The 16,618-nt window shown below is 43.6% G+C and overlaps 1 protein-coding gene across 1 annotated transcript in view; it reads right to left on the minus strand.

Annotated features, from left to right (window-relative positions):
• Positions 1-7,854: 7,854 nt before the first annotated feature.
• hs3st3l (heparan sulfate (glucosamine) 3-O-sulfotransferase 3-like) overlaps positions 7,855-16,618 on the minus strand; it is a 12,456-nt gene continuing 3,692 nt past the window's right edge. Inside the window, exons 2-3 of the mRNA XM_083788027.1 lie at positions 9,200-9,429; positions 7,855-8,409 (exon numbers count right to left, since the gene is read on the minus strand). Of these exons, the coding sequence (XP_083644153.1) occupies positions 8,021-8,409; positions 9,200-9,429 (619 nt within the window). The 3' untranslated portion in view covers positions 7,855-8,020. The remainder of the gene's footprint in view (positions 8,410-9,199; positions 9,430-16,618) is intronic.

Here is a 16,618-nt window from a genome sequence, read left to right on the forward strand (position 1 = left end):
TTTGCCCGCCGAGCACCAAGCTGTGACCCAAGCCTCCTTGTCAGCGGACCTCACCTCCTTCCTCTTGGTCATTATGGAAATGAGCGCTGCTGCTGCTGCTGACCTCTGACTTCATGATCGTTGGCTGTCTTTAATCCAGTGTTGTTGTTGTTGTTGTTTTTTAAAACAGATGCCCATATTGCTTCCCTTAGCTGAGAGTCAACAGAGCACAGCGGAGGGAATGCAACACACTGACTCAGAGTCAGCTCCATAGTCTGCCGCACGCAGAGAGGGCATGCACGCCAGGTCTGAAGCTAGATAGAAGCAGGGACGTGCACACATAGACATCAAAGGGGGCTTCAGCCCCTGCCCTGTCAGTTACCCGTCTGTAAAACAACTGCCCTTTCCAGACCACGAATGCAGCATTTACTAATGGTGAAAGAAATTGAAATGCCACTACTTTCCATGCCATACCAGAAGGCAGCATTTTCTTACCCCTGAAGTCTCCTCAACTTGAACACAGTATTTTGCGTTGAACTAATTGCGTTGAACAAATCCAATGTCGTACACCGCATCTCCACTAGCTAAAGAGTGCTGGGTTGCGCCCCGAAAATAGGTGATGTACAAGCTCTCAACACATCGCAGCATGACGCGTTGTGAGCTTGTAATTGTAATTTTTGGCCAAAAGTGCCCTCTTACGGGATTTCAGCCCCCGCCTCTCTGACACACTCTGCACGTCCCTGAGTAGAAGGCCTGTCTTTGTGTGCTCCCGCATCCACCTCAGTTCCAAATGCTCCAAACTTCACCTACGAAAGGTTGCACACTCTTAATGACTGAACTATATGGTTATAACTACCTGTTTTGTATTGTAAAGATTTAAGGATTCAAAGAAAAATGTATAATGTAATGATGCTAACGTTTGTGCGAGTGTATGTGAGTGTGCATGCCTGTACAGGTTTGTGCGTGAAAATGTATGAATGAAGTCTCCCACTTTGCCTTTGAAAATGGTTCATGTGCATAAAATACAAAAAGAGGCTTTAAGGTTTCCTTAAGCATTAGTATTATAGATTGAAGGCCAGCTTGTGAGAGCAAATACCTCTATGTATTGACCAATATAGTGCTCCCTTATTGGATGTATAACGGACATTAAGCACTGCCAGTGCCACCCAATTTGTATTATGGTGTCAGTGACTGCTTGCAATGCCATAACGTAGCACAACATCCACCTCATTGAGTATTATTTTTATTATGAAACGTATTAGAAGGACAATATCAGTCACCAGAAACAAGAATGGGTGTTTTCAATTCATCTATCATGGTTAAAAAGGAGTTTGAAGTGACAATGGGTTGTATAGAAGGTGGTGGGACAGCAACAATGAATAATCGAATATCTAAATAAATACTTAAAAATGGCCCAGGGTGTTCACTAAAGCCTGAGTTAAAATGACCCCCAACATGTTTGAAAGCATTTTCAGAGACCTCTTACATACAGTATCAATCTATTGTTTCCATTATAGATGGCTATCTATAATGACACCCATCAATTTAGTATGTGGAACCTGGCAAATTCTGGACCATTTATGAATGGCAGATAAAAAGGAGATTAGGCTACTACGAATTGTTGCTTCCACAAAGGTAACATGAAGAAATGAGGAGAAGCAAGCACTCAGTTGAGTAGTTCAAAGTACTTTAAAGTCTCGAGTGCACGATTCAGGTAGATACAGTCCATAGAAAAGAATACCAGCACTCACGTTGTATCCAGTAGGATTATTTTTTATTCTCTATTTTTTCAGCGTTCCCACACCAGCAAGCAGCACGTTTCTGCCCGGAGGCTTTCCTCTGTTCCTCAGCGGAAATATAAACAATAATGGTGTTAGTGCCACTTATAAAGGGGACCTTTATATTGTGCTTCCACAAAGGACCAGAGAATGTAGGATGGGTGGGGATGACCATACTGTTTTCCTTTGATTAAAGTTCCATGTCTCTGATGCTCACAACATTTTAATTGAGGGGAAAGCTCCTTCTTTGACTAATAACACTCCATTAAGCTGTCTGTGCAAAAAAAAACAATGTGATCATCAATGTGATTTTTTATACCCTTATGCGAAGGAATACACCGGCCCCCTTTGAAGCTTTCTAAGTAGCTTTTACATGACAGAAACAGGAAAAAGATACCGTGGTCACTTAGTTCAGTAATAGTATATGACTTAAACTCTTTACTTTAAACTCAGTTACTTTTATTATTTTCACCTTTGGCTCCATGCAATCACATCATCCCATCGTTGCCAAAACATATAAAATATACTTTTAAGACAAAATTCACTATGTTTTCAAACATAGACAACATACTGTAGTCCCTATAATCCTGGTCAAAATGAGAAAACAAAACAAAAAAAATGCAGTTTGGCAGTTATTAGCATACAGTATGTTATATCAGCATATCCTCTGCTCTCATGTCACAGGTGTGAGGTGTTATTCCCTTTCTAGGTTTTCTTGAGGATGCAAAACTCTTAAGTAGGCCTACGTTGGGTCCTAAAGTGCTGTTGTGCTTTTGAAAAAAAAGAGGGAGATCCGGGCACTCAAAATATTTATCAGGGCTCAAAGCCCTGATGAAGACCGGTATAGGTTGAAACATGTTGGTGTAATAAAGATTCTTCTCCTCTTTTTTGGGTGCCCGGTTCTCCGACTTTTTTATCTCGATTGACCTTTTTAAATGTTTTTTTTTGTGTGGCTTTGCCTTTATTTTTTTATATGGAGGGACAGATAGTAGGCTGAAGAGATGGGGGGAAGACATGCAGTAAAGGCCATCGGAATCGGGAGTCAAACCCACGGCACACTGCCAGACTGGATTGCCAGCCAAGGTGCCTGGACCACTGAGCCACTGCCTCGATTGACCTTTTTACTATTTTTACATCTTTTATCTACCTGAACGTCTCCGTTGAGCACCTGGTAATGTTTTCTTACCTGTACTGTTATACTTTGTTGTAGCCTACTTGTTGTCATCAAGCTGAACTTGTTCAGACCATAGTATGTTCCCTCAGTTTAGGGTTGGGGTTGGGAATTGGGATTAGAGTTATGGTTACAGTTAAAGTTGATTTAACAGGGCTGAGGGAACATAAGCTACTAGTGTAGGTACCCTCCCAAATCAGGGGACCAGTTACTTTTATGGCCTCTAAGTTATCAAGTATTATTTTCAAAATGTTCCATTTGTGGCAGCACCAATATTAAGTAGCACCAAACAATTCCCAGAGCTCCACCAACAGTTCTTATTTATCTAATCCACTGTTTGCCATTTCTGTAGGCTTCTGTAGCCTCGAAATGTCACTACTTTTTGTATTTTACCAGCACACTCCTTTAAAGTAGGGTAGTCAGTGAAGAATAACTGTATGAGAGCATTGCATTCCAGGATAGTTATTATTCATTATCTAGAAGTGCATTTGAAAATGTATGTATATTTGTGTCTTTATTTGCTCAATGTTAAGTGATATGTAAATAATTGAATTTATTCTAGTAAAGTTTTATGTTCACTTGACTACTGAAGCATGGACTGTTGTGTCTTTATCCATATGTCATATTTACTAATACGGGATTCCATGAATTAAAAACTTTAAATAAAAGGTTTAAATGTTTCATGGAAATCTGTCTCAGGAGATTACATATACTGTACTACCAAGATAAATTATAAATAGCCTATGTCTCTCTTAGGGAAAATAATATCTTTGTTGGCTGGGGTTCTCCAGGGGTCTACACTTCATCCCCTCTATAACAAATGTGTTGTAAGCATGTAGGTCTGCTAATTGCACTGAATGTTCGCCTATTTCTGCAGAATGTTATGACTTATTACCTGTTACGACTCGTCAGTTTCTTTGTTTGTCCACATGGGGGTGCTGACATCATACTATGGCAGAGGCCGTGACATGACCAATATTGATACATTATCTGACCACATCTACCACTTGTAATATTTTAAGATAGATGCATATTAGGACACAAAAGCCAATTTGATACCTCTATTTTTAGAACAACTCATTCATTATGGTTATTGGTAGTACATGTAAATTACACAATTTATTTTTTAAACTGTAATATATGTCATGTCACAGTCACAGACTTTTGTCATTTATTGTACAGTCTGGTCTTGTATTTCTATGTTTTATTCCCTGGTCTAGTTTTCATGGTTCTATGTTTGTTTGCTCCAGCTGTGTCTCATTTTGTAATCAACCCTCATGTGTGTATCAGTCTTGTTCCCCAGTCTGTGTTTGTTGAGTCATTGTATCCTGTCACCTGTTTCAAGTTATTTCATGTTCACCTGTCTTCTGAATTAAATCACAATTTAATGGTTTCCAACACTATACATGCCTGGATGTCCTGCGTTTGGGTTCTTACCTCACCTACACGTGACAATATATTCAATGCCCCAACTTTCTTACTTAAAGCCCCCCCTCCTGGAAGTGTTAAAGTCCAGCTGTTTAATGCAAAAAGGTGATTAAAGAGTAAAGACCCCATTTTAACAAGTTCAAACAAATGTAATGCCCCTTCTTTTGAGGCCCAGTCCTGGCATGCATCTATATTGAGGTTGAGTGAGGTCAATATCCCTTTCAACATGTAAACAAGGCAATGTGCATGCTTAAGTTGTTCAAAAAGAAAGTTCTATGACTTGCAGATATGAGCTACTGTAAGCATTTTTGGCTAGGTGGCCAAACCGCCATGCCAGCCACCCGGGTCTGGACAGAAGGATTTGACAAGAGGAGAAAAGCATATTATACAATAGCCTATACTGTATATATTATTATATAAAAACTTACTCTGAAGTTGAAGTTTTTGTTTGGGGCTTTTCATAAGCTATAGTTTACAATTGCAAAACAAGACTTGGGGGTCTGTAAGATTGTTAGTGCAAGTTGGTACTATAAAAGGCTGATGTTCGAAATGAGGGAGTCACCAAAATCCATAGGATTCATCCTGCAATGTGTTTGTTTGACTGTGTGGTATCATGTGTGCAAAGTTTACATTTTGGCCTGAGGATAGCACTAGCCCATTTTGGGCGGGAACCCCTTTTGGTGTTATAATTTAGCTATTGAAAAATAGCAGATCTACAAGCTCATAGCGCGCCACCGAGTGGAGCACTATGAACTTGTAGGTCTGCTATTTTTTTTTAATCGTTAAAACATTTTTTTTTTTTTTGGACGTCAGGCCTGAATGGGCTAGACTAGAGGAACAGTAATGGGGTCTCACAAATGGCTATATGGCTCATCTGCCAGAGAGCATGAATGTACTGAGACAGTTTCATGGCTAATTTGATTTTGAGATGTCTTGTGTGCAAGTGGAAGCCTAATAGACTAGCACTTGAAGAAAGGCCAGCATTGGTCACCATCACTAGAGTTCAGACTACAGGGAGCATGAAAGTACACAGCAAATCCAGCCTGCAAAAGTCTTCGAAATATCTTATGACCAATGTGTCGGGCGGACAAGATGGACTCATACCCATATCCTTTAAAGTGCACCTGCAAGGCCGTAAAAACCAGTCAATTCAGACACGGAGAGCGCTCTTCAGGTATAATTTGCAATAATGCAATCTGGGAATCCGTTTGATAAAAGCAAAATTGCCCCCTTATACTAATTTCTTGCTTCCTGCTCGAGAGCCCCCTAGGAGAGCTCCTATTCAACTAAACAGCAATGCCGCTGACAGATTTTTATTGAAAATTGAAAATCTGTCTTGAGAGATTAGGTATAATGCATTACCATATGCATACGCTCCCTCTGGAGGGAAACTGAAACCACAAAACCATGGCGGTGAGGGGAAAATGGCCAGACCACTCCGACCTCCTTATACTGTAGCTATTATGGCCTATGGGTGTCCCCTATTAAACAAATGTATTGCGCCTACCAGTGGCCCTTTCCAAAAGAAAATGTCAACGTTTCATCTTCTTATCACCTAGCGGATGATTTTTGGCTGCTCCACTGGACAGTATAATAGGCTACTCTCGACTGGGCAGAGATGTGAGACCTTGATGATGACCTTGACTGAGACCTACCACTGATTGCAGACATCGCTTGTAGCCTCTGCTTCCCACCGTGATGTACTTGCTCTGATGCAATGCTGTGAAAGAATGCTTGTACCACTTCTCACAACAACTAATCAAAAACCTGCAGGCTTCATTGTGGGCTTTACACCAGCAGATTTCAGGATAACAATAAGGGCACTGGGGGGGCGTCTTCCCTCCTCCGCGTCATCAGTGCCCATACCCGAGGCGGGGTTGGCGAAAGGGCCTTTCTGTGTGGAGTTTGCATGTTCTCCCCGTGTCCCCTAGGGTAGGTAGTCTAGGTACCCTCACAAAAAACATGCAGTAATCCTGTTCTCTAAACTACCTCCCCCTGGCCAGCCGGAGCGCCTGATGGAGGGCAAAGGAACTGGTCAGAATAACGTGTTCCTTCCACACGCTACGTCTGGCCGGGGAAACGCTCCCATCAAGTGAAAAGAAGCAGCTTGGACTCCTCATGCATAGAAGGAAGCATGAGGTCAGTACGCTGCCCCCCCCCCCCCCCCCCCCCAGGTCGGCAGAGGAAGTGTAGCGCCCAGGATTACATTAGATAATTGACACTGGGTGAAAAAATGGGTTGCAAAATCGTGGGATAAAAATGTTAATGAAAAAAAAGGATAACAATAAGGAACTTATACTTAAGTACTTAGCTTAAAAATAGTTTTAATGTTTTATGCTTTCAAACTAGTGCAAATACATGCAAACTGAAAATCAAGGTCACTGCAAGCAGGCCCTGTTCACAATAGTAGACCTCCAAAGCTGCATACATACAAGTCAAAATAAATGGCCGTTGATAATTGGACCAACACACATTGATTTGACCTAGTCTTGTTTTGGCTCTCTTCCAGTCGTCCTCTTTATCCGGGGTAGAATGGTGTCGCCATTCGATGCTAACCTAACACATTTTGGGCGGGAACCCATTTTGGGGTTAGCATCATGTCGTGCTTTAGCTATTTAAAAATAGCAGATCTACAAGCTCATAGCGCGCCACCGTGTGGCGCACTACGAGCTTGTAGGTCTGCTATTTTTGAAAAATCAAAGAGCGACTGACATAGAAGACATTTTTAGAATCTGATCTCAGGTCAGAATGGGCTAAGCCACTCATAGATCCGTGCCAGTGGGCACCAGCGATAGGAGGGCAAGCGATCCCCCCCCAGCTCCTCGACATCCACTTATCCACATTCATTATTCAAGAATACAAAACCACTCAGTCAAATCTGAGCTCATACAAAGATTTGCAACTCTGCCCCCTCTGCTCCACATAAAAGATTCATCCGACCTTTCCGATGCATATTGAATTTAAGGATATACTACTGATGCCCAGTATGTATCTGTTGACTGCCAACACGTTTATTTAAGATTCGAGACGGAAGTTGATTATGGAATGTTAGAAATGCAAAAATTGTGTTCACCTTTTTCACTACTAAATACCGCACATCAGGTTTATACTGCAGACTGGAGAAGCTAAAAGACTGAAGCTACATGGCGTCTCAAACTATTCAACTCCATTTAGCCAATCCTTTGGCAACACGTTTTGCTTTGATCTAAAAGTATCGCCCTTCCTTCGCATCATCACCGCCCTTTAAGCCAATGTAGCAACGTACCCACCTTTACACCACCACACAGAGGCTTTAGTTTTACTCATGAAGATAAGAATAAGAAGCCGAGCAGAGAATGACACCATTATTTCATGGAAGTCAATGACCACTGTAGTACAGTGTGCGTTTACAATCCGCTTCAGTGGAAGGAAGCACCTTCACAGAACATCTAAGCGACACACAGAATGACTCTGAAAACAGCAAGATGATTGATTAATTGATTGGTCGATTGATTGATTGATAGAAGTTCATTTGCTCTGCAGGTCTCTGAGACGTTCCTACACGTCCGTCGCGAGCAGATAGCTATGCCAATTTTGCAGAGGCTCCTCCTGTCCAGAGCAGTGAAGAGCTACCTGTTTTAACAGACGCTGATTGTGAGCAAACATTTCCCACGCTGTCAGCGAGTCACGGCCATCCAAAGTCCAGGCCGGCCATCTGATAGAAGCGCTGGTTGTGCGGCCTGTAGAACCTCCTCAGTCTCTGGATCACATCCGGGTCAATGGGGGCGTGCATCCTGCCTTTGGTCTTCCCCAGACAGTGGGGTTTACTGCTGCCTTCGGGCTTCTTCAGGCACGGGAAGCCCTTTGTCTTGTTGAAGTAGAAGTGCTTGTCTGTGACAATCCTCTGGAGGCCCAGGAAGTCCTGGACCTTGCCCAGTTCCCCAGCCGGGTCGGAGATGAGGTTCTCCCCGCTGACGAGGTGTATCTGGGCCCTGGGGAACCAGGCCAACCAGCGCTCCAGGTGCTGGGCATACAGGCCTATCCACAGTGGGCTCCACAGAGAGTCGATCTGACCTAAAGGGTCGAGGCAGAGATGTGCAGTGTCTTTTAACCACTAGTGGGAAACATACTCAATTGTTAGTAAAAGTATCAATACTGCAATGTAGAACTACTCCATTACAAGTAAAAGTCCGGAATTCAAAATGTACTTAAGTATAATATAAAAGTATAAAAGTATTGGCATGTACTGTAAAAGTACTCGCTATGCAGAATGTGCCATTAAAAGTTTTCAAATGTAGGCCTATAGCAGATGAATAGCAGAATTTATACCAGAAATGTATAGCAGAAAATAGTAGATCTACAAGATCACAATGTGTCTGCGATGTGACACATTGTGAGCTTGTAGATCTGCTATTTTCAACTGGCCGAAATGTATGTAGGGCTGACGTGGTTAATGTATATGTTTTGTAATAAAAAGAAAATCCAAATCTACAAAGTAACTATAGTAACTAAAGTTACTAAAGTTATGAACGTTTTCATACAATATTTGTCTCTAAGATGTAGAAGTAAAAGTATTGGAAATTGGAATTACTCAAGTAAAGTACAGTAGCCTACAGAGTAAATGTAGTTACTTTCCACCACTGCTTTTAACCCCAAATTTGTATCGTTATCATTATTCATTAATCTCCACTGTAACACTATTCACTGTCCACCAAGACGTTTTTTTTCCTGAGCGGTTTTTAATTGTTTACAATTTATTATCTGCTTGGAAAACTTGGAAAACTTGAAAATCTGTTGCATTCAGGCATACCCGCACTTTGAGCTGGGAAGAAAGGCTTTGGTGGACACACTATGAGCTTCATACCTGCGGTCCGGTTCTTGAAGGCAAGGCTCTCAAAGGGAGGAATGTCCGGAGTCTTGGAGATGATCTGTGTGTAGTCCGATATGGCTCGGGTCACGGGGTCACGGACCACCACGATCAGCTTCACGTCCTTCGACATGGCATGGACCCGCGCCGCGGTCTCCCCGGTGACGAAGTAACGAGGGGTCTTCTCCATGACGATCTGGCCATCCAGGGCCTTGGGCATCATACTTCTGGAAGAGAGCAGGAGGACAGTTAAGAAACTCTGAGCCAACTAGTCTTTAACAGGAAATAGCATTTTCTTCTTTGAGTAGGCCAGGGTAGAGATAATAGTTTAGTGTCCCTATAGAGCGTCGCAGTCCCTCCCCCTTTCAGAACAACGAGTGGCCCAGGAAATGAAACCCAATGCATTTTTCCCATAGGCATTTCTTAAAGTATTTATTTAAAGACGGTTATGCCGCGGACAAAGCCAACTCGGATCGTGACAAATCATGACAATGAACACAATGTTTTCAAATAATTTATAAGAAGAAAAACAAAACAAATAGTGTTGTCTCCTGCCTTTATTTTCTTCTTTCTAATGATTTGATCGGCCCAAGATATTGTGTTCATTGTCATGATTTGTCACGATCAGAGTTGGCTTTGTCCAATTTGTCGAATTTGAAGTCGGTGGGGCGAACGGTTCTCGAGGTACGTGGATTACAACAGTACACACACACAGAGACTTGGTGCATTTATAGTTAGATGTACTTTTTCTTTTCCACTTTTCCACACTGTTGTACTGTATTTCAACTTTTACCTTGAACCTTATTGGCTACCATACTAAGGCTGAATATCGGGAACAAACGTATCATCAGCAACTTACAAACATGAGGTCTTCCAAAATATAACTATAATGTAACTGGCTTCACAGTACACTACAGTACAGTTAAGTTAATAAACTACATTATCTATTCTGCAGGCAGCATCCATGGTATTCTCTATCTCTAAACCAACATGGCAATGTTGGGTAATACAAATTCAAAGGCATCTGTACAACGACAATGTGCACCCGCTGATCATGTTCCCAGACGGAGCGTCTACAGCGATCCAGACACAAGAGAGGGGACCAGAGGGCTCCATAAACAGATCACTCATTCATTTCATGTATCTTCCTTTTCTCTCACTGCCACACCTCGCCATCAGAAGCTCAGCCAGATGGGACTCATTTGGAGCTAAATGACTCCAGAGGCCCCACAGGACCAGCTGGAGACTCGGGGTAAATTTGCCAACACACCTGCCGCCACGCACCTGACTCGCTCACCAAACGTACGCGCCAAGAGACGCTGGAGCGCATTCTCGTGTCAGGTTTTAAACAGGGATGTCTCTCGACGCCTTCACACAACATGTCATCTTGACAGTATGGTTGTTGTCACGCTCGCTTTGAAACATCTGGGTAGAGACGTGGGGTCAAATGGCAATGGAGAATGATTCCGCGCAGGTGTTCCAATGTGCTCGCAGGAGCAAGTGAAGAGGTTTGCTGCATCAGGGCAATTGCAAACGTGTCCGGAATACTCGGTCTCTGCTTTGAGAGGAATTTTCCCGGCGACTGTCATCCAATTCCCCGCATTCAGTACTACAAACAATAATAAACCCTGCCTCACCTGCCTGGTGTTCCAGGACCATTACTAAAACAAACAACAAAGTATTATTTTCAAATGCTGTTTGACCCAGGCCTGTCATGATATTATGTACACACTGTGTACTCATATTGTATTAGCAGGGGACTGTGGTCAGGTGTATGAGAGGATAGAGAAAAGTAGATAAACCAAGGACAAGATGGCAAATATAGGCAGTCAGGGAAAGGACGGATAGGGGACTGTGTGTGTGTGTGTGTGTGTGTGTGTGTGTGTGGGGGGGGGGGGGGGGGGGGGGGTCATAGAGCGAAGACAGGATGCAGCGTCAGATTTCAGCTACTCCTGCAACATGACCTTCTGTCAATACATCCACCCTCCAATCCTGCTCCACTCTTATAATTGTACTCACTCGCACGCACGCACGCAAGCACGCACACACACACACACACACACACACACACACACACACACACACACACACACACAGACAGACACACACACACAGTGATTTCATTTGATCTGAGCGGTGTGAGCAGCACTTAGCCTGAAGACTTTCCTTTTAACTCCGATACCCCTTGCAGGAGCCACACAGTCTGTTACATGCACAGATTTCACACGCACGCACGCACTCACGCCCATGCCCTGCATGCACACACACTCATGCACACACAACAACACACAAACAGACACTCATTATGCAGTCATTAGTCAAGCATTTGCCATTGTGCTTCTTGTCTCCCGGTGGACCCATTTCTCACGCTCTATCACACACACACACACACACACACGTACACACACAAACAAACGTAAAACGAAATGAATTTACACAAACAAACAAACACTCAACTCCCTTCAGAGATAAATAAGGATAGGTTGTGATGGACTTTTACCGGACGCCATTAATAAATATCGTGTGGGCTTTATCTGCATGTGGGGGAGGAGTGCACCAACCGGAGCATATGCTTGAGTGTTCTGAATGAAAGGGGTGGGTGAATGATGAAGGAATGATGAGATTTGATACAAATGCCCCTCCATTAGCAATCTGCCAGTGAATAGCCTTGGAGGTTAGAGGCTTTGGAGCCTGCACTGTTACCTCAGCACAGAGAGATAATTACAGGCCCTAAGAGCTCCGTCGAAAGAAAGGTTAACATTTCCCGTAACCATTCTCTTTCCTAACGTCAGGCATTACAAATGTAAGCTTCACCATGCAAACGCAAACATGTCCGAAACATTCCTTTATTTAATTTGATGAATTCCAACCAAAGAGCTCTATACGTATAAAAAGACGGATCCCATATTTTAAGCCTCATCTTTCTGTCTGTCCGTCCATCCAATATTTTGATCACCAACAATATCTTGAAAATGATTGTCTACTAGATTGCCATTTTTATTTGCTGGGCACCTTCATGTTCCTCTAGTCTATAAAGGCTAAACCCTACTAGAGTTCTCAAATGGCCCGGCCCGACGTTTTAGGGCCAGGTCGGGCCTAAAATCGAATTAGTCGGGACGGGTCTCGGGCCAGATGAGTTAGGGCCCAAAGTCAGTTAGGGCCGGGCCTACATTTTCAGGCCTGTTGAGAACTCTAAACCCTACTGATTTTATAGTGAGTCTGACCATCACCTTTACTCTAGTGCCACTCTTAGGCCAGATGTTCCACTTGCACCTTAGAGTATATATTAAAACGCAAACACGTCTGAAACGTTCCTTTATTGAATTTGATGAATTCCAACCCAAAGAGCTCTATACGTATAAAAAGACGGATCCCATATTTTCAGCCCTCACAGATCACATGCCCAAACCGACAGTTTAGGGGTCTGTTTTCTGTTTGACATGTCCTCTCATGTACTACTATGGTGTAAGATCAAACATCCAGTGGATGAACACAGGGATTAGCCAAGCAGCTTATAATAAGCCTCCAGTTGCCTTTGAGGAACCTCTCTTTTGTCAAACCATTTCCCAATGTTTCAGCATCCATCCCTGGTGTATTAGCCCGGGCAAGCTAGAGCGCGTCCAGGCCACCGGCTATTGATCCTATGGGGGGCTTATGGCAACACAGTGTCAAAGGGTCTAGATTAGCTGGACCAGGTGTACAACTGGGAACTGTCAGTGACAAGGTTACGGGAGGAGGGTGTGTTCATAAAACGAGGAGGAGTCGGCACGTATGTGAGGAATTATAATTAGTGTGTGTGTGTGTGTGTGCGTGTGCGTGTGCGTGTGCGTGTGCGTGTGTGTGTGTGTGTGTGTGTGTGTGTGTGTGTGTGTGTGTGTGCGTGTGCGTGTGCACGTGTGCGTGTGTGCGTGTGTGCGTGTGTGTGTGTGTGTAGGTTGAATTCTGTGTCGGTGGGGGAAGTAGAGAGGCTGTGATAATGCAGAGACAGGCCTCAGCTGGGATGAGGGGTGGCAGGTGGAGCTTTGGGGGAACGAGGGACCCTCTCTAGAGCCCCATCACCACCCCGCTGTGTTAGCAATTAGACTGTCCCCTTGCATGTGGAACCGGGAAATACACAGCGGAGGAGCGTTGGGAATGTCAGATCAAAGATGCGTACACACCGGCGCGTTTACCTTTGATGGTGTTATCCGAATTGATCCGCGGGAAAACATAATTGCCAATCGGACTGCATGCATGCAGCACTGACTGATTGTAGGCTATTGCACATAATATTAATTGCGTGCCTGTGTGTGCGTGCATGCATGTGTGCGCGTGTGTGAACTGTGAATATAACTGTGAATATGTCTAGATGCATGTTAATGTGAGTGCATGCATGCGTGCGTGCTTGTACATATTTGTGTGCGTGCGTGAGAAACCGCGTTCATGGACATGTGTATGCTTGTGAATGTTATTGCGAGGCTACTCATCCATTTCTCTTGAATGGGGACCATTAGGGGGTCGGTCCATTGTGGCCGTGCCCTGTCCACTTCCAGGAGACATCCATCATGTAGGGGCCCCGGACCCCCCTGCCTTCCATCCCCAAGCCCCAGGAGAGGACCTTAATGAGGGCTAGATCACCCTGCCCGTCTGGGCCTTATGGTGATCAAATGCAGTACAGTAACTAGGATTGGATAGACCACACCTGAACCCCAGTATTGCACAGACACCATCAGCCATCAGCACACCAACAACAACAGTGCAAATAATCATATCCAGTTCAAAATATGCTTGTCTTTTGCTTTGTCTTTACTTTTGCTTATATGAATATGAAAAAATAATACATTTAAAAAATGTATGGCAGAGTCGATGGCAGAGTTCACACAGACTAAAAAAATACAATGGTGAATCATGCTTACTAAGTTTATTTTATGATATGCCACAAGCCGCTTGCCTAAAGCCACACAGTACTTTCTTACGATGACTCTATCTTCGCAACACAGACCATATGGCTGAAATATCTAATCTGGTTCATCAGTAAACCTACCTTTCATTGCAATTCCCAACAACTGAATCCTTGTCCAACATTCAATGTTTTGGCAGCCCTCCATTCGTGCACGATTTGCATGGCAATTATATTCCCCCATGTAAAAACACAGAAACACAAGCCGTACCATGTGCTGTGTCATGGCGGAACAAAGCCACCAATGTATGGGTATGAATTTAAACGCAGTTCACTATGAATTGCAAATGAATCACTGCCATCCAAGCGTCTGACTCTGAAAAGAAGTACCAATTTCCCCAGTCCTCCCTCTGTCTCATTATATGTACTTACTGACAGGGTGTGTGTCTGAGGATTGAATCAGCGCCCGAGGCCACAGAGTGGACTGCATAATTGACAAATTATAAAACATCTTTGCCACAATCAAAAACGTGTAAATCGCCAGTGATACACCATGAGCAAACTGATAATAATGAATCGTCTTTTGTGTCTGTCTGTCCATCCATCCAACATTTTGGTCACCAACAATATCTTGAAAATGATTGTCTACTAGATTGCCATTCTTATTTGCTGGGCACCTTCATGTTCATCTAGTCTAAGGCTAAACCCTACTAGAGTTCACAAATTCTGACCATTCCGACCTGGCCCGGCCTGACGTTTTAGGGCCAGGTCGGCCTAAAATCTATGGTAATTATTCGGGACGGGTCTTGGGCCAGATGAGTTAGGGCCCAAAGTCAGTTAGGGCCGGGCCTACATTTTCAAACCTACCGGTAGTCTACTCTAAACCCTACTGATTTTATAGTGACCATCACCTTTACTCTAGTGCCACCCGTAGGCCAGATGTTCCACTTGCACGCATGATCTACTTCCTGGTGTGCTTCAAGGACTGTCTAAAGAGGACGAGTCGCGAAGACAACATGGCGTCGTACGGGCGACGCCATGTTGCTCCATGGTGCTCCATGGAAGGAAAGAAACATGCGCAATGGACTATATGCAGCCAACACTTCCTCGTTCAGCTTCCTTGATCTCAACTGCGCATGTTTCTTTCCTTCCATGGAGCACCATGTGAGCAACATGGCGGCGCCCTTACGGTCTTCACGTCTCGTCCTCTTTAGACAGTCCTTGGTGTGCCTTAAAGGAACCAAGGTTCATGTTTTAGGTTGTTATTAGCTGTTTTTACAGGGGGGCGGGGGCATTCGAGCATGTATTTCTTTACAAAATGATATAGCAATTTATTTTATTATTATTTACTAAAGTCCTAATATACACCAAAAGATTACATCTGGCCACAAAAGATCACGAGATCTACTGAATGTGTCAAACTGACATATTCAGCCTATGACACACAGTGTTGCTTCCCCCCAGTAGGCTTCACATTCAGTAGATCCTGTGATCTTCTGTGGCCAGATGTAATGTCCTGGGGTATATTAGGACTATAGTAAATAATACAAAAATAAATCGCCATAATATTTTGTACAAAAATACATATCTAGCCCCATGTTCGAATGCCCCCGGCCCCTGTCAAAAACCGCTAAAATCCAAAAGAAATAACGAAAGAAATAACGAAAGAAAGCAGCAAATGAACAAAAGTTAACACTCATCTTTTACTTTCTCTAATAACAACCTAAAACATGAGCCTTGGATGAAAAAACTAAAGTTGTCCTTTAAGCTGTTGAGACTCGGCTTTCTCTATGAAATTCTCAAGTCACATGACTTGATGGAAATCAATAGGAGTCACAGGCACGTATACGTACCCTCTCAGGTTAAAGCTCTGCCAGTAACTCAGGGTCAATATAACATCGATACATCTCACTGCACCTCAAGAACAAAAAAAATCAAACAAAAAAAACAATGAATACTGCTAATCCGCTATCAGGTCTCGCATAGAAGACATTTCTGGCTACCTCGCAGCCCTATACCAAGACCCCCGGCTCTTATGACAAATCCCTCGGGTTGAAATACAGGTCTGTGGAGATGTGTGAGGTTGTGGTCACATTGAATTCACCCTTTGCCCTCCAGCTAACCCATCTCTTATATCCCATCTCATCCTCAACCCCATCTAATTTTAAACCTGGGTATCTATCCTCTCTTCACCTGCGACACACCCTCCGCATATACGGTCTTTCGGATGCCGTGGCCGGAGAGTTTCACGACAAGCTTTGTGTGTGTGAAGTGAAATCTCCTGCAGACCTAACTGAATGGAATCCTCGAGAGGTAGAGAAAGAAAAAGAAGAGAGGAAGATAGCGAAAGAGAGAGAGAGAGTCACTCAGGGGCCGATGGCGCCTGTAACGTGACCTCCACGTGTCTATGTGGGGAACCATGCCACTGTAGGATAAAGCTTCCTGCTAATTGTAACAGAAGCCGAGCTGACCAGCGCTAACCGCTCTAATTCTGAAGTCAACTGAAGGTCAAAGTGAGGAGATAGAGCTATCGATCT

This window comes from Protomyctophum parallelum (genome assembly GCF_964188405.1).
Source record: "Protomyctophum parallelum genome assembly, chromosome: 17".
In the NCBI taxonomy this organism is placed as follows: domain Eukaryota; kingdom Metazoa; phylum Chordata; class Actinopteri; order Myctophiformes; family Myctophidae; genus Protomyctophum; species Protomyctophum parallelum.